A 13,576-nucleotide genomic window follows, 5' to 3' on the forward strand; every position below is an offset into this window, starting at 1 on the left:
TTAGCACAAGAACACCTTCTCTATTGGCATGAAGCCAATAGCTCTCCCACTGACTAGGCTGGGTTGATACGGGATTGATAGATGGTATGCAAAACAGCCCTACCTATTATGCACAAGAGAAATCTGAACCAGGGAGATCTGGATATACCATCAAAAATGCCTACCATTCCATACCTAGACTGCATTTCGGGAAATCTGATAATCTGGTTGCACCCCCCCCCCCCCCCACCTGTGTCTACGTAGAAGCTAAAGAGCAAGGTTCCAGAGGTAAGGACAGCAAAGTGGCGATTGCAGGAGGTAGCAGAGTGGCTACAGGATTGCTTCATGTCAGTGGACTAGGCCGTGTTCAGGGGCTTATAAGAAGTTCTGAACAAATACACCATGGTTGGAACAGACATTATAAGATTCATTTGTGGACAACTGCATCCCCACAAATTCATTCAGCGTCTTTGCCAACCAGAAGCCCTGGATGAACCAAGTGATCTGTAATCTGCTGAAGGCCACATCAGGTCTGGTGACCAAGTAAAACATAAGAGGTCCAGGTCCTCCGAAAAGCTATCTCACATGTGAATTGGCAATTCTGGACCAGACTGAAATTGCAAAAGGATGCTCAACAGTTGTGGCAGGGCTCGAAGGCCAGTACCTCCTATAAAGTAAAACCAAGTGACATGCATGACAGCAAGGTTTTGCTCCCAAATGAGGTCAATGCCTTTAGGCTCTGTTTGATCGTCAAAACACAGAGGCACTTTTATGAACTCTCACAGCCTGTGATAACCCTGTCATTTCAGTCTCTGAGGCCAACGTGAGTGCATCCTTCAGGAGAGTGAATGGACAGAAAGCATCTGGCCCAAATGGGGTACCTGGCCAAGTACAGAAGACCTGTGCTATTCAACTGGCTGGAGTCTGTGACTTCTCACTTTGTCACTCTGAGGTACCCACTGTTACAAGCAGGCTTCAATTATATCAGTGCCCAAGAAGGTGCTTTAGGTGCATTCATTCTCCTGAAGGAATGTAGCCACTGCCTCATGGCTAACATCCAGTAGCACTTGCATCCACTATGAAGTGCTTTGAGAAGGTTGTGATGAAACATATCAACTCCTATGAGGAGCAACTTGGATCTGTTCCAATTTGCCTATCATCACAACAGGTCAACAGCAGATGCCATTTCATTTGCAGTTCACTAGAAGACCTGGATAGTGAAGATGCATACATCAGGATGCTTTTCATTGACTACAGCTCTACATTCAACACTATCATCCCCTTCAAACTAATCAGTAAGTTCCAAGACCTACACTTCAATACCTCCTTGTGCAACTGGATCCTTGATTTCCTCACTTGCAGACCCTAGTCAGTTCAGATTAGCAACAACATCTCATCCACAATCTCCACTGGTACAGGGTGCACCATAAGGCTGTGGGCTTTGCGCCCTAATTTACTCACTTTATACTTCTGACTATGAGGCTAAGTACAGTTCCAATGTCATATTTAAATTTGATGACACCACCATTGTCGGCTGAATCAAAGCTGCTGATGAATCAGCATATAGAAGAGAGATTGAAAATTTGGAGGAGTGGTGCCACAACAACAACCTCTCACTCAATGTTAGTAAAACCAAAGAGCTGATTATTGACTTCAGGAGGAGGAAACTGGAGGTCAATGAACCCTTCTTCATCAGGGGATCTGAGGAGGAGAGAGTCAGCAATTTTAAATTCCTTGGCAACATCATTTCAGAGAATCTGTTGTGGATCCAGCATGTAAGAGCCATTATAAAGAAGACATGGCAGTTTGAGAAGATCTAGCATGTCATCTAAAACTTGACAAATTTCTATAAGTGGGCAGTGGAGAATATACTGACTGATTACTTAATGGCCTGGCATGGAAATACCAATGCTCTTGAACAGAAAAGATGACAAAAAGTAGTGGATACAGCTCAGTCCATCACGGATAAAGCTCTCCCCAGCACTGAGCACGTCTACCAATAGTGCTGTCGTAGGAAAGTAGCATCCATTACCATGAACCCTCACCATCCAGGCCATACTCTCTTCTGGGTGCTGCCATCAGGAAGGAGGTACAGAAGCCTCAGGCCCCACACCACCAGGCTCAGGAATTGTTATTATCCCTCAATCATCAGGTCTTGAGCTCAATAATTAATGTGTATTTATTTTATTATTATTATTATTGTTGTTGTTATTATTTTTTCTTTCTGTATTTGCACAGTTTGTTGTCTTTTGCACATTGGTTATTTGTCCAACTTTGTTGTGTGAGGTTTTCATTGATTTGATTGTGTTTCTTTGTACTTACTGTGAATGTCCACAAGAGAATTAATCTCAGCATAGTATGGTGACATACCTTGATAATAAACTTACTTTGAACTTTTAACCTTAGACACAGACTAACTGAACATTTTTGGAATTGTCAAGTTTTTAAGTTACAGCCGTGGTCTCCATGTTTTGTCCTTCCATCCTAATGATTACAAAAGCAAAATACTGCAGATATTGGAAATCTTAAGTACAGACAGCAAATGCAATATTCAGCAGATCAGACCAGTATTCCGGGAGAGAGAAATCAAGTCAAGACTTCTCTCATAATTTCTAATTTGATATCAGCACAACATTGCTCTCCACAGGTATTACACAACCAACTGAATACCTGTAGCATATTCCATTTGTACTTCAGAAATTGACAGTGGTTCAAAAATAAAAACTGAGGAGACCACAGAAAACCATACTAATAACAAGGAGTGATTACATCAACCACAAATTCCTGCGGGTTAGAAAAGTAGACATACATATGTCACACACTTGTGAATTTGACCCCGCAGGCTACCCTTAAGGTTGTTGTCTGTGGAATTCCAAATCACTTCTGAACAGTACAACTGTTGGTCCAATTGTCATAGTTAGCATAATTCACTCTATATTCTAACCATTTACCTCAATCTGACAGACAAAGAACATTACTGTTCATATATTTAGTTTGATTTCTAAATTACTATTATCAATAAATAGAAAAGTACAGTCATTAGGCACCAGCTGTTGCAATTACTGGCTTTCATGGAATAGTGGCATATTCTATTGAATTCAAATGCAATGACAGTTTTTAGCTAGTATGTTTTATATAGAGGTGTAAGAGAGCTGGGAGTTCAGCTTCAGATCATGGATCATTCCAAGCTGTAACACCTCCTGAAGTAGAATGGTCTCACAGATGGGAAGCAGCAATATGGAAAGCTACTGAGGGATTGTCAGCACCCTTGGAAATCTGACCCATGGGGAGGAAATCAAAGTGCACATAGCTGGATTCAAGTAATCCATTCACTCATTTAACTAACTTTAATATTGATGTAAACATGATATTTATATTTCCTCATGATAATTCAAACTACTGAATCTGTGCCAGCTTTCAGATCAATCCCACCAACCCATTTCCCCATTTATTTCTCTGCTACCAGCTCAAAATCCCTATTTCTCTGCAGTGATGAGCTCAGTGCAAACTTCTCCTAAAGCAGCCTTCTATCAACAAACACCAATGGCCCTGAGAAGCAAAACTGCGATTCTCACATATGGCAAAGAAGTCAATTATAGGATGGCGACTGAAATGGTCAGTGAAGGCACGCCATAGTGGAAGAACACACTAATGAACTTGGACATGGAGCAATTAAAGTGACTTTCATGTCACTTTTCATTTTTTAGCTAACATCTACCGGGCTTCCTATAATCGTGCTTATTTCTGCATTCTTCACAACCACATGCTCATTTCATTGAGGTTTCTACAGCTCTGACTTCTAGCATCATAAGGTTCTTAAAAATCTAGATCATGTGTCTTTACACTGAGCCTGAAAGCTGTCCTGTTCCTCAACCAAAGATCTTTCCAATGCACACATTAGTCAAGCTCCCAGTGATCAATGGTTCGATCACACAGGCAATCAATGGGCCTTATACACCATACCGGCAAAACAAGGGTCTTCAATCAGCCTCTTGATGGTTTACAATACCACCTCTGTCAATAAAGGTTCACAATGGAATTCTATATCTTGAGTGCCAATTCTCAGTGAAGTCAAACATCAATGATAATGGTTAGCTGTGCTAGTTCAGCCTTTGATAATCTGCAGAAAAATGCATCTCAGAGACCTCAAACTTATCCACTTGAAAACAATGGAGAGATAGCACTACTGTGTCTGCAAAATCCTCTAAATCCAGAGGCTGGATAAGCGAACCAATGTTAATACCCTATACATACCAACATCTTCAGCACTGAAGCCCTGGCTGCACCGAGCCACCTCTGATTTGCAAGCCATATTATCTGCACAACCAAATGACTCACAAAACTGACACTCTACTCCGAGCTTTGTCACAGCAAGGTGGACAGAGGAAATGATTCTAAGATGCTCTCCAAATCTCTTTGGTGATGTCTAGTATCTCCAGACCCTAACCTGTGACTGCTGAAAAGAAACAGCAGCACTGAAAATTGAATTGACAGCCTCTAGTCTACTCATCCAAAGCAAGTAGAGGGTCGGCATTACCATCTGAAGGAATGCATCACCTCCTGTTCCGTCTACTCACCTGCACCTTTAAGCACCTCCTGGTTTACACTGGAGCTATTTTCTTCAGTGTTTAGAACAATGTCATTGAATCTGACAACATTATGAGATAATTTGACATAACCAAGGAGTCAGATTCAAAATGAGGAGTTGGCCACTCAGCACTGAACTGAGAGGAACTTTCTTTACTCAGAAGATTGTGAAACCCTAAAAATCTCTATCAAATTACTATGTATATGGAAGTTAGAAATAGACAGGTTTTAGAAATTAAGGATATCAAGATATAAACTTTCTAATGTGTTTATTAAGATATAGGATTTGTGTTGGAAAGTGATGCTGAAGTAAAAGATTCGGCCTCTTAATGAATAATGAAGGATGCACAATGGGGCAAATGGCTGACTGTTGCTTGTATTTCTACTGTTCTTACATTTATTGCTAAGGCATGTGAAACTTCTCACACCAGCATTAATATGAAAGGTGTTCTTCAATTCAAAGTAAAGAAATTGCTTCAGAACACCTTTAATATTTTTAATCTGTTTTCTTGGGAAGAGTTGTACTGAGAAACAAAGGTCAAAGGCAATCCAAAATCAAAATCTTCTAGGTAGATGGAAAAACAAACTGTAGGAGGAACTCAACAGGTCAGGCAGCATCTAAGCAGGGAAATACACTGGATACATTTTGGGTCAAGACCCTTTTTCAGGATTCCAATTAACATTTCTGGTGCCTGCCTTGCTGAGTCCTAATACTTCCTTTTTGCTTCAGATTCCTGCATCTGCAGTCTTGTCTTTGCAAGACCAAAGCTAATGCTTTCAATACTGTCCCAAAATCAGTACCTCATGCCATGGCTCCCTTCCCTCAGCCATGATCTCAATCTGAGCCAAAATGCAGACATCCCACCCTGCAAAAACTCATTTCAGGGAGGTAGCATCATTAATTTGCGGGAGACTCCCAGAACTTCTGGGAGTGGTGGGATGTCTGCAACAGAGTAGCTCCTTAGCAGCTACTCTGCTAGTTTAAATAACGTTAGCTATGCTAATGAACGAATGGCATCTGTTAAACTCACCTCAACATGTCTTAACCCACCATGGGCAATAGAAAAGTCACTGTTGCAAACAGTGCAGCAAGCAACACTGTCATTATTTTTGACCCCTATTAGGCAGGGGTACGCTTTAGGGTAGTCTGGGGTGACGTACGTTTTATATTTTCTTTTTGTGGAACACTCTGCCATGGCGCGCACTCGCTCTCTCTCTCTCTCTCATGGTCACTTTTGCTCTCTCTCACACTCTCTCTCGCTCGCTTTCTCTCTCAAAAAAAATGATTTCCGGGACATTTTATATAATTTGCGGGCATCCGGGAGCCACTATTAATATGCAGGAGACTCCCAGAACTTCCGGGATGGGATGTCTGCAAAATGTCTCCCACTCTGACACGCTATTCAATTCCACACAGAGATTACAACTCTCTTCATTAAAATATCAACATTTGTATCTGATAACATGCAACAATATCAATACTGTTAAATATTGCAAGGAAAAAAAGTTACCTCATAATAACTTTGCACAGCATTGATAAAAGCTTCATCTGCCACAATCTGTGTCTCTCCATTCAAGAAAGCCTGGAAACGATCCTTGACTGTTTGGAGCTGTTGCTTGTTTATCTAGAAAAGGCAAACGAGGAAAAAATAACTATATAAACAGTGAAACCTTTGAAACCCATTCAGATATAGAAGTAGAATCCTCATTTTTTTAACATATTAAACTGAGAGGCCTGCACTTAACAACTTTCCTCTCTCTCCCTTACAAATGGCACAACATTTACACTCATTGATCCGAAAGTACAGATCCTGAATTGAGAGTCCTTCACAAAATTAAGACAAATAAATCTGTAATTTCTTTCCATACCCTAGTGGAATCCATCTATCCTGGAGATATGCTTAAACTATTATTTTCTCTAATAGTATATTCTAACCTCTTAATTCCTATTGATTTATTTTAGGGGCATTTGTACCTTTGATATTTCATTGGGGCCTTCACTTGTTGACTGAGTGAATAAAGGCAACGGTAACTTGTCTACTATGTGAATGGATACCTATCTTACTGCAACTAAATACAGCAACAGCATAGTAAAACACACAATGGAGCCTGCTACTGTGATGCAACGCAATTCAATGTCACAGGAGTTCACTGTGTCTTACTGCTGGTGAGAAGCATACTTCACTTCAAATGTTGTAGAAAAAAATACAGTAATACTGTGCAAATAGTACTTAATCCCTTGCTTGCTCACAGAGTAGTGCATTCTAAAATCTGACAATAAGCCCAAACAGAGAAAAAAACCCAAGGCAATTTAACTTTAGTAGTTTTCAGAACCTGATAATCAGGATATATTTTTGAATTAAGTGAAATGATGTTTTATTTTAGGAATTCTTTTTACTGAATAGCAAATCATTTTCCCAATCCTATAAGCATTTTTTCTCCATTTATTATGACTTATCATCATAAAAAGCAATAAAAATGACATAGGGGCATGAAATGTTCAGTCTCGTCCTGGGCCCAGCACGCAAAGGCAACTACAAAGAAAGCACAGCAGTGCCTCTACTTCCTTAGGAGTTTGCAAAGATCCAGCATGATATCTAAAACTCTGACAAACTTCTACAGAAGTGTATTGGAGAGTACATTAACTAACTGCATCATAGCCTGATTTGAAAAATCGTACAAAAAGTAGTGGATACAGCCCAGTCCATCACGAGTAAAGCCCTCCCCACCATTGAGCACATCTACATGAAGCGTTGTCCCAGGAAAGCAACATCCATCACCAGGGACCCCCACCACCCAGGTCATGCTCTCTTCTCACTGCTGCCATCAGGAAGGTGGTACAGGAGCCTTAGGACTCACACCACCAAATTCAGGAACAGTTATTACCCCTCAACTATCAGGCTCTTGAACCAGATGTGATAACTTCACTCAACTTCACTTCAAGGACTCTTCATTTCATGTTCTCAATAGTTATTGCTTATTTATTTATTATTATTACTTCTTTCTTTTTGTATCTGCACAGTGTGTTGAATTTTGCACAATGGCTGAACAGCCAAGTTGGTACGGTCTTTCATTGATTCTATTACGGATTTATTGAGTATACCCACAAGAAAATAAATTTCAGGGTTGTATATGGTGTTACTTTGGTAATAAATTTGCTTTGAACTTTGATCATTTTGTGTAGAACCACCAGAAGAATCTACATTTTATACCCACTCAAGGTTACAATCACATATTCAACACCAGCTATTGTTAAACCCAGTTACTGCTCACACATCTCTTTTGATTTTGACTAATTTTCTCCCACAACCCACAAAGAATTACAATTTTTGCCACACAGAAAGTGCCACAGGAAATGGATCTTGATGCTCCCAATCAATACAGAGCCATTTCAATAAATACCCAATTCCACTGATATTTAGATACATTTCTTTTTTTAAAGAATCAATGAGAATTACACTGATGATTTCTGGCCATTTTAGAAAAGAGATGAAATACTTTACACACACCATGGGCTTTAACAAACAGCCAATAAGGTATCAGTCAAAGATGTAACAAAAAGAGTGATGGTTTCTATTGATACCAGGGCGAGGTTGTCCACTAGTTGTGTTTCAGAGGACACAAGTGATGATTTGAGAGGTACTGAACAAGCTGACAGGTATCTTATCAGTAAATATTACCTCTACTGCATTATGGAACAAATGGCAAACTCCATAAGGGGCCACCACGGGGAGTCTGTACCAGAAGCTTCCTTAACACCTAAAAGCTCAGGTATCTGCTGTGCAGGCCTTGAGGATTCACCAGAATATCACATTCATCCTGTACCCTAACACAGAGCAGCAAGGGTACAAAAATTACAACCTCAAAAGAGAAGCCTTAGATCTCTGTCGTAGATTCCTAATACCCTCTCAAAATGGCTGTTTGCCATCACTCTGTTAGTACCTTTTTTCTGTTTTTCTGTGCCACATTGCCCACAGTCAGACCATTTTCATCTGGTCTAAGATTCTGTAGACTGCAGCCAAGCCACCAAGACCAGAGCAATTCAGAATCATCCATTGTGGCCATCTCAGTGGAAGTCCAATACAGGGGGAATTCAAGAGGTGAAAGAAGGAAGTAAACATATACCAATGTGTTGCACAAAGGTGCAGAGATATGATACATAATGGTTATTTTTAACTTTGCAACATTCATGGAATAGGTGTACATGAAACTAAATGAAAAATTCTGAAAATGAAATTAAGATTAAAAAAGCAGAGCTAAAAGAGGACAACATGGCAACATAAATTCTAGTATAGTGGGTGTTTTGGGGTAAGGAGAGATTGTTCATTTCCTCCACCAGCCCAATTCTCTACTAGAGTTAGGAATGGGAAGGGGTTAAATCAACCTTTAAAGAAAGTGTAATTGAAATTGGACTTTGTTTAAGGAACAAGTTAATCTCCCATTGTGCAAGTCAGCAGTCAAGATGGCACTGAGTCGCAGGAGATTCGGGTGGGCAGGAGCCATGAGAGCTGGTGATCCTCCAGGTCGGTGAGTTGGTAAGTCCAGTGTTTGAGTCCTGAAGTTTGGGATCCCAGATTCAGCAAGTACTAGGATCAGTACATGGTACATGGAGCTTAGAAAAATAGAGGGCTACACAGTACGGAAATTCTGGGCAGCTTCTAGAGTAGGTTACATGGTCAGCACAACATTGTGGGCCAAAGGGCCAGTAATTTGCTGTAGATTTTCTATGTTTCCGTGTTTCAGAACTGAAGATGGAAGCATGAAGGTTGGAATCCGAAGGCAATAAGTACCAAAGTCAGTAAGTACGGAAGCCCAGGCCCAATGGCCAAAGTCCTAAGTCCTGAGTCTGCATGTCCACTGAGGAAGTCAGCGGCTTGTGTGTGTGCGCGCAAGTACAATATAGGCAGGAGGCCCAGAGGGTGTCTGTCCTGGGTTTAGAGGGCAGAGGGAGAGGGAGAGGAAGAGGGAGAGGGATAGGGGGGGAGAGAGACAGAGAGAGAGAGAGAGAGAGAGAAAGAGAGAGAGAGAAAGAGAAAGAGAGAGAGAGAGAGAGAGAGCTTGTTTTGCTGTTGTTCTGTTGTTATCATTGTCCTTGTTGTTCTAATGAACACAGTGGGCATGCTATGTTGGCACTGGAATGTGTGGTAACACTTGTGGGCTGCCCCAGTACATCCTTAGATTGTGTTGGTTGTTAACACAAACAATGCAATTTGGTGCATGTTTCAAAGTACATGTGATAAATAAATGGGAAGGGAGGAGGGAAGGGAACGTCAACTTAGACCATGAGAGGCCTGCGTCGGGCATTTTCATGCCTTACAAGGCATAGATTGGAAGTCTGTGTGGGGTGCCACTCCTCGCACAGACACTAGAGCAATGAATCTGAACCAAGATAGAAGGTGGATGAAAGGAGGAGGTAACGCATCAACTTTGTATGAGTCAGCTTCATGAATGAGAACTTCAAAGAGTTGTTTGTCATTCAAAAGAGACAAAATTTGTTTAAAAACAATTTTTTTTCTGGAGACCTGTTTTAAGATTAATTGAAGAATTAAAAGCACCACCTTTTTACAGACAGCAAACAGCCATAATAAATTGCAAGGGCATTAAACGTTAGTCTTGCCAATGACATCCACATCTCTTGAGAGAATTAAAATAAAGCTTTCCAGCTCATTCTTTAACTGACATGTCAATTATTTTTTTGAGTTAACTATATTGCTAAATGTTTTGCTTTGCATTCTTTTAAAAAGTACTTTTAAAGAAATTGGTCAATTTTTTATACCTTTTCAACATCATGATCCTCATTTTTGATTCCAAAGCTCTGTTGTATAACCCTTTGTAAAGTAATACTGCATTCAAAAAACAGTATCTGGAATACCATAAGATTGCTGAGACAACTCATCATTTTAACAGAATGAAAGCAATCCTTCTATTACATTTTTATAAGCCTAATAGCCAATTGCACAGCCTTGTTTTTGGGGATGGTAGTAATATTTAATTTAAACCATAAGACATAGGAGCTGGTTCGGCCATTCAGTTCATCAAGTCTGTTCCACCATTCTATAATGGTTAATTAATTATCCCCCCTCAACCTTGTTCTCCTACCATCACCCCATAACTTTGGACACCCTTACTAATCAAGACCCTTACTAACTGCCGACGGGACATCAACCGGCTCGACTTCACCGCACCTTGTTCCCATTCCAACCTTACTCCTTCTGAACGCTCTGCTCTCCACTCCCTCCGTACTAATCCTAACCTTACTATTAAACCCATTGATAAGGATGGTGCTGTTGTAGTCTGGCGTACTGACCTCTACCTTGCCGAGGCACAGCGACAACCTGCGGATACCTCCTCTCATTTACCCCTCGATCGTGACCCCACTAAGGAGCACCAGGCCATTGTCTCCCACACCATCACCGACTTTATCCGTTCAGGGGATCTCCCATCCACTGCTACCAACCTTATAGTTCCCACACCTCGCACTTCCCGTTTCTACCTCCTATCCAAGATCCACAAACCTGCCTGTCCTGGCAGACCTATTGTCTCAGCTTGCTCCTGCCCCACCAAACTCATTTCTGCATACCTCGACACAGTTTTATCCCCCCTTGTTCAATCCCTTCCTACCTATGTTCGTGACACTTCTCACGCTCTCAAACTTTTCGATGATTTTAAGTTCCCTGGCCACCACCGCTTTATTTTCACCACGGATGTAAAGTCCCTATATACTTCCATCCCCCATCAGGAAGGTCTCAAAGCTCTACGCTTCTTTTTGGATTCCAGACCTAATCAGTTCCCCTGTACCACCACTCTGCTCCATCTAGCGGAATTAGTCCTTACTCTTAATAATTTCTCCTTAGGTTCCTCCCATTTCCTCCAAACTAAAGGTGTAGCTATGGGCACCTGTATGGGTCCTAGCTATGCCTGCCTTTTTGTTGGCTTTGTGGAATAATCTATGTTCCAAACCTGTTCTGGTATCTGTCCCCCACTTTTCCTTCGCTACATTGACAACTGCATTGGCGCTGCTTCCTGCACGCATGCTGAGCTCGTTGACTTCATTAACTTTGCCTCCAACTTTCACCCCGCCCTCAAGTTTACCTGGTCCATTTCCGACACCTCCCTCCCCTTTCCAGATCTTTCTGTCTCTATCTCTGGAGACAGCTTATCTACTGATGTCTACTATAAGCCTACTGACTCTCACAGCTATCTGGACTATTCCTCTTCTCACCCTGTCTCCTGCAAAAATGTCAGCCCCTTCTCGCAATTCCTCCATCTCCGCCGCATCTGCTCTCAGGATGAGACTTTTCATTCCAGGATGTCCTCCTTTTTTAAAGAAAGGGGCTTCCCTTTCTCCACCATCAACTCTGCTCTCAAACGCATCTCCCCCATTTCACGTACATCTGCTCTCACTCCATCCTCTCGCACCCCACTAGGAATAGGGTTCCCCTGGTCCTCACCTACCACCCCACCAGCCTCCAGGTCCAATATATTATTCTCCATAACTTCGGCCACCTCCAATGGGATCCCACCACTAAGCACATCTTTCCCTCCCCCCCCACCGCTTTCTGCAGGGATCGCTCCCTACGCGACTCCCTTGTCCATTCGTGTTCCCCAGCCCTCCCCACTGATCTCCCTCCTGGCACTTATCCTTGTAAGCGGAACAAGTGTTACACATGCCCTTACACTTCCTCCCTTACCACCATTCAGGGCCCCAGACAGTCCTTCCAGGTGAGGCGACACTTCACCTGTGAGTCGGCTGGGGTGATATACTGCGTCCGGTGCTCCCGATGTGGCCTTCTATATATTGGCGAGACCCGACGCAGACTGGGAGACCGTTTTGTTGAACACCTACACTCTGTCCGCCAGAGAACGCAAGATCTCCCAGTGGCCACACATTTTAATTCCACATCCCATTCCCATTCTGACATGTCTATCCACGGCCTCCTCTAATGTAAAGATGAAGCCACACTCAGGTTGGAGGAACAACACCTTATATTCAGGCTGGGTAGCCTCCAACCTGATGGCATGAACGTTGACTTCTCTAACTTCCGCCAATGCCCCACCTCCCCCTCGTACCCCGTCCGATGTTTATTTATATACACACATTCTTTCTCTCACTCTCCTTTTTCTCCCTCTGTCCCTCTGACTATACCCCTTGCCCATCCTCTGGGTCCCCCCCCCTTCTCCCTGCGCCTCCTGTTCCATGATCCTCTCATATCCCTTTTGCCAATCACCTGTCCAGCTCTTGGCTCCATCCCTCCCCCTCCTGTCTTCTCCTATCATTTTGGATCTCCCCCTCCCACTTTCAAATCTCTTACTAGCTCTTCCTTCAGTTAGTCCTGACGAAGGGTCTCAGCCTGAAACGTCGACTGTACTTCTTCTTAGAGATGCTGCCTGGCCTGCTGCATTCACCAGCAAATTTGATGCGTGTTCCTATCAACCTCCACTTTAAATACACTCGATGACTTGCCTCCACAGACTTCCATGGCAATGAATTCCACAGATTCACCATTCTCTGGCTTAAGAAATTCCTCATCTCTTTTCCAAAGTGGTGTCCTTGTATTCTGAAGCTCTGTCCTCTGCTCCTAGAATCCCCCACTATAGGAAATGCCCTCTCCATGTCCGCTCTATCCAGGCCTTTCAATATTTGATAGGTTTCAATGAGATCACCCCTCATTCTTCTAAACTCCAGCAAGTATAGGCCTGGAGCCATCAAATGCTCCTCATAAGTTAACACTTTCATTCCTAGGATCATGCTTATGAACCATCTCTGGGCCCTCTCTAATGCCAGCACATTCTTTCTTAGATAAGGAGCCCAAAAGTGCTCACCTTATGGCAAGTGCTGTCTGACCAATGCCTTATAATGACTCAGCATTATATCCTTGCTCTTATATTCTAGCCCTCCTGACTCAAAACGAATGCTAACATTGCATTTGCCTTCCTTATCAGCGATTCAACCTGCAAGTGAATCTTTAGGGAATCCTGCACAAGATTTCCCAAGTCCCTTTGCACATCT

General features: G+C 42.3%; 1 protein-coding gene across 4 annotated transcripts in view; it reads right to left on the minus strand.

The window, feature by feature from the left end:
• Nucleotides 1–13,576, minus strand: part of cadpsa (Ca2+-dependent activator protein for secretion a) — a 511,391-nt gene that overhangs the window by 446,468 nt on the left and 51,347 nt on the right. For all 4 annotated transcript variants that reach the window (XM_072280505.1, XM_072280503.1, XM_072280504.1 and 1 more), the window contains exon 2: nt 6,078–6,191. In XM_072280505.1, coding sequence (XP_072136606.1) covers nt 6,078–6,191 — 114 coding nt within the window. The remainder of the gene's footprint in view (nt 1–6,077; nt 6,192–13,576) is intronic.

This window comes from Mobula birostris, chromosome 16 (genome assembly GCF_030028105.1).
Source record: "Mobula birostris isolate sMobBir1 chromosome 16, sMobBir1.hap1, whole genome shotgun sequence".
NCBI classification, from domain to species: domain Eukaryota; kingdom Metazoa; phylum Chordata; class Chondrichthyes; order Myliobatiformes; family Myliobatidae; genus Mobula; species Mobula birostris.